The 4,772-nt window shown below is 46.9% G+C and overlaps 1 protein-coding gene across 1 annotated transcript; it reads right to left on the bottom strand.

The window, feature by feature from the left end:
• Positions 1–1,049: 1,049 nt before the first annotated feature.
• LOC309554592 (uncharacterized protein) lies at positions 1,050–1,919 on the bottom strand (the record flags this gene model as incomplete). Its single annotated transcript, XM_082256318.1, has 2 exons — positions 1,050–1,199; positions 1,299–1,919. 2 exons carry the CDS (start codon positions 1,917–1,919, stop codon positions 1,050–1,052), a joined length of 771 nt encoding a protein of 256 aa, XP_082112444.1.
• Positions 1,920–4,772: the final 2,853 nt, after the last annotated feature.

The following is a 4,772-nucleotide window of genomic DNA, read 5'->3' on the forward strand; positions in this document are numbered from 1 at the left end:
TAGAAGAAGCTTGGGTCATTCTTGGATCTTGCAACCTTCCGCACAAACTCTGCAAAATAAGAAAAGGGAGGGAAGGAAACATGATGTTCATACTTATACTTAGATCCTACACTAGTCCACTTTCCCTGAAGATAGCTAGGCAACTTTGCGACAATAGGATTTACGCCCTGAGCAGTGTCTAAATAGCTAAGACCTGGTAAACTAGGATCTAACTTAGCAATTTCAAGTTCATGAAGGAGTTCACCTAACTCTCTAAGCTTATGATTGTCCTTAACAGAGATTTTAGGAAAGTCGTTTAGTCTCTGGAATAAGGCAGATTCAATGACTTCGGGGCTCCCATAGTCTTGTTCTAGACGTTCCCAGGCAGCATCAAGGCCTGCTTTAAAGTTATAAATGTAGACAGATTTAAGTCTCTTTACTTGTTCTGAAGATTGACGCCCCAACCACTTTATTAGTAAGTCAAGTTCTGCTTGAGGTTCAATGTCCAAGTTCTTGGTTACCGCCTTAAATGTAGATCTCCAACTCCTGTAGTTTTCTGGGCGGTCATCAAATCCAGACAGTCCAGTTGTAATAAACTCTCGTCAAATCATATACTTTCTGAACTCTGCAATGTCAGTGCTTTCAGTTTTTATAGCCACAGGGGGTACTGATGGTGCGCCGTCTTGGACCATGGTTGGTATATGATGTTGGCTGGTAGGTAGAGAGAAAGGTGTTGCAGATGGGTTTAATCTAGGTAAGGGTCTGTCGTCTGAAGGTCTCTGAGCATTTGAAGTTAAAGAGAGCTGTATCAAAGGGGGTATAGAGTTCATTCTGTAGTCTTCTGCTGTGCCCTTGTAATCTCTATGCACATAGGGTTGTGGTGGGACATGAGCTGCGTAGGTTGATTCACTTGATTTTGTGACGTGCGGTAGTTGTGGAGGGTCTCTGTTAGTAGGTGTGTCTAGTTGACCAGCTTGCTTTGGCAACACATTGCCTTCTGATCCACTTGCTGGATGATTATGAGGAGAATCTCCAACTGTAGGTGGAACTGTATTGTCGTGGTTCTGAGTTTAGACAAACTGTAGGGTCCTTTCAACAGGGTCTTGAAAAGCAGGCAAGCTGGTACAAGCTGCTCCTTCTTCTTCCAATAGGGCTTGTTCCAAGACAGATAACTCTGCTAAAGCTACTTCCTTTTCTCTGTTCTTCTGAAGAATTTCTAGCTGAGCCTCTGTTTCTGCTTGTATTCTTGCCTGAATGCGTTTAGCTTCTGCTTCCTTGCATTTAGCTTCTGCTTCCTTGCATTTAGCTTCTGCCTTGATGGCTGCTTCTTTTTCAGAGCAGGCGGCTTGAACCTGGGCTACTGCAAACTTTTGGCGAGCTTTGAGTATTTGGTCGCTCGGTATTGACCTTATAGAGCAGGACCGCAATGACTTAGAAGAAGATTTATGATATGAGCGGGCAGACCTAGAAGATTTTCCTGAGTGTCTGGAAGAAGCAGAGTTACAGGATGTAGTTTCATGTAGCTGTGCCAATCTACCTTCTATCTGTGCCTTTGCTTCAAGATATGTGCTATGCCTCTGCTGGTCATTAGAAGTAAAGTCCTTTAATTCCAATGCAGCTTCCTCTAAGTTGGAATGTGACAATAGGGAATAGTACTTCTCAGAAAGTCTTTTATAATTCTCAAATGCCTTCTTAACCCTTGAGAGAGCAGTGTTCAATTGCTCAGAATTGTTGCTAGTTTCATCAGTGGCTGTTATACAACTTAAAGTCTTTTCCCACAATGCAGTCAGGTTACTAGATGTTTCTTCCTTACTTGCTTCATAAACCTCCCTTGCCTTCAAGGATGGATGAGGGGCTCTGACAGGACGAGCAGAATGAAGTAAGGAGTCTGCTTTATCTTGACTAAATGCAGGTAATTCTGTGAGATCTCTGTCAGACATAATAAGTACTGTATTTCTGGTGTCTTGTTAGAAATCTGCCAGAGCTCAGCTCTGTAAGTAGTGACTTCTGTTATTAAGCAGGCTGGCTGAGGTGCTGGGTATTTGATACAATAGCTAGCTATTGCTGGAACTAGTTCAAACTGGAAGCTCAGCACAGAAGGCTGTAATAGTAATGAAGCATTCAGTAGGTGTCTGGTTTCATATGCAGAGTAATGCTTCTGGTGACTGCAGTTAACACACAGGCAAGTGGGTACTCACGTTTCTGAAGATGGAAATTTACTTTCTGAAGCTGCAGAACCCTGGAAATTTACTTTTCTTAAGCTGCAGAGATACCTGTGATGTATTCTTCATGGAAATTTACTTTCTGAAGCTGTATATTCTTGTAAATTTACTTTCTGAAGCTGCAGAGATAACTGTGTGATGGATTATTGGAAATTTACTGTTCTGTCTCAGCATCGATTGTACCTGTGACCTTCTTGTAGACCCCTAGTCTGTAAGTGTGTGCAGCAGGTTGAATGATGGCTTTAACAGATAGTTTACTCAATGAATAAAGACTCTAGAGGTGTTCTCCAATGCTTCTTTATGCTTTAAGTTAGCAAAGGCATAAACATAGAGGCTTTTCCATAGGTACATTTCCAATGAAGTTACACAGCTTCCACACTCTGCAGTCTCCTCATAACAACTAAACAAAATGGGAGTTACAGCAGGAAAATGGAGGATGGGAGAAACCATCTAGCCAGAGACAGCAGGGGTGCAAGGAAGATACCAATAACATAGCATAACATAACATGTAATAACAACTGCTAGACAGTTAAAGCTGCGTGGCAGCACAGTAGTCATAACCATACTCCATTGCAACCTTCTTTTGCATCCAGCACTGTATTCTAGATAACATGGGAAGGGTCCTCCGGTTACCTCTCCCTGGTGGAGAAAATGGGGTGTGAACTCTCTGGATCATTTCCTCATAGGCAATGTTCTGATCTGGAGCTCTGGCAATGTTCCCTGGTGGGGTGAGGTCTGGGACCCTTGTGACATAGGACTCACAGAACCCCAATTTCTGAGCCAGTTCTCCTCTCTCAATGGCCTCCTTGGCTTCCTGGTCAAAAGGCACAACAACTCCGGGACCTGGGTGGCTACTGCCAGTCTCTGACCCCCATTCCCACTCTGCTTCCTCAATGGATTCCCAATCATCTATATCTTCTTCCACGGACCCATATTTTGCGTAGAAGGATGGGGAATTCACCTGGATAGGGCACTTTTCACCTTCACCACTGGTGCTGGAATAAGTTACTTGGGGAATTTCTGTCTGCACAGGCTGGGGAATACTGATAGGGGGGATGCCATTAGGGCCCTGACCGGCGGTACTTCTGGCCAAGGCCCTACTGTTTGGGTGGACGGAGTTCTGCGACCAAACCCCTTCCCTGCAGAATGTGAGCCCACCGACTGCTGGCAAGGTCTCCATCTGCATCATCAGCCTGAATACCCCTCTTCCTGCACCATGGAGGAACTTGGGCTCATTCTCCGTCACCTCCTGAGTGAGGCCTGTATCCCACATGACTGTAAGCTTCCTGGGATGGCCCTCGCTCTTCTCTACCCTGAGCAGCAAATCACCACATTGCCCACATTGAACCCACGCCTGCACCCTCAGAGTAACAGTGGCACACTGAGGACATACCACTCCAAGGAACTCCCGACCTCCTCCGGTGCACAACATGAGCCCGCCGTACGGTACCATCTGGATACCAGTATCCCAAACTAGCGGGGGATCAGGCTGGTGGATCTGCTCTCGGCTCTGCTCCGCAGGGTTTTTGCCCATGGTGGCAGCAATAACGGGAACACCCTTCGCTCCTCTGGTGAACGACATGTCTCCTTCCTTTACACGTGTCTCCAGCAGAGCCGCGCCTGAAGGAGGGGATATTAATAGGGTCCCCTCTGCCTCTCCGGATTGGCAAAATGTTCCCGCTGTCTCCACCCTTTCGCCATGTTGGGCGATCACTCCTCCCCTTGGGCAGTCCTGCTCGTGGCGTTCTTTCCTGCGCGGTACTGTAACTCTACCCCCGCCATGCTGCTGCACTGCAAGCATTAGGGAAATAGTTGCAAAGCAGAGTATGTCACTTGCTAGACATACATCCGCCCACCTAATTGAACTAGGGCCTCCACTGCGCTTTTCTTGCCTAAAGCCAGCCGCCCCCTCTTGCTCAGCAAAAGCAGCATCCCACCACCGACTGCACAGTCGATACTCCTTTTCCTTGCCACACACTTGCAATTAACATCTTCCATACTGGCTCAGGGACTAGCTCCACGGCCCTCCTTGGCGTGGGTGACTACAATCCCCACAGTATGTGTGTACCAGCCATAAATAATAAATGTCCCGCTGCCAAATGCACAGTCAACATTCCTCCACATAGCTTGCACCACCACCCAGCCCCTGGCACCTCTCTTCCTGTGCCCCTGGCCTCCATTTTCACCGTCCACACTAGGGCCTCCGGCATCCACTTCTCTGTCCTTCCCTGGACCCTTGACGCCATTTACGACGTCCACACTAGGACTCCTTGCTTTTAGGCAGTTGCTGCATTCACGCATCCTGACACACTTGTCTCCTGCTTTCCACTTCCTGACAGCAGAATACATCTCATAATCCATATGAAGAGTCTTGGTCACTTTATAGTCTTTCTTGGAGCATTTACATTGTTGCAAGCATCCCTCTCTGTGGGCCTCTAGCCTAAAACCACTCCCCCTGCCTCCCACAGTTGAAGTCTCACACCCGGCCTGATGCTGATGTAGCAGTTCCGGACACAAAAATCAATTTTTTGGACTTTTTCTTGTGCCGTTGCCAATGGCAACTGGCCCAGT

The sequence above is a fragment of the Pelophylax lessonae genome (genome assembly GCF_965119305.1).
Source record: "Pelophylax lessonae genome assembly, chromosome: 4".
NCBI lineage: Eukaryota > Metazoa > Chordata > Amphibia > Anura > Ranidae > Pelophylax > Pelophylax lessonae.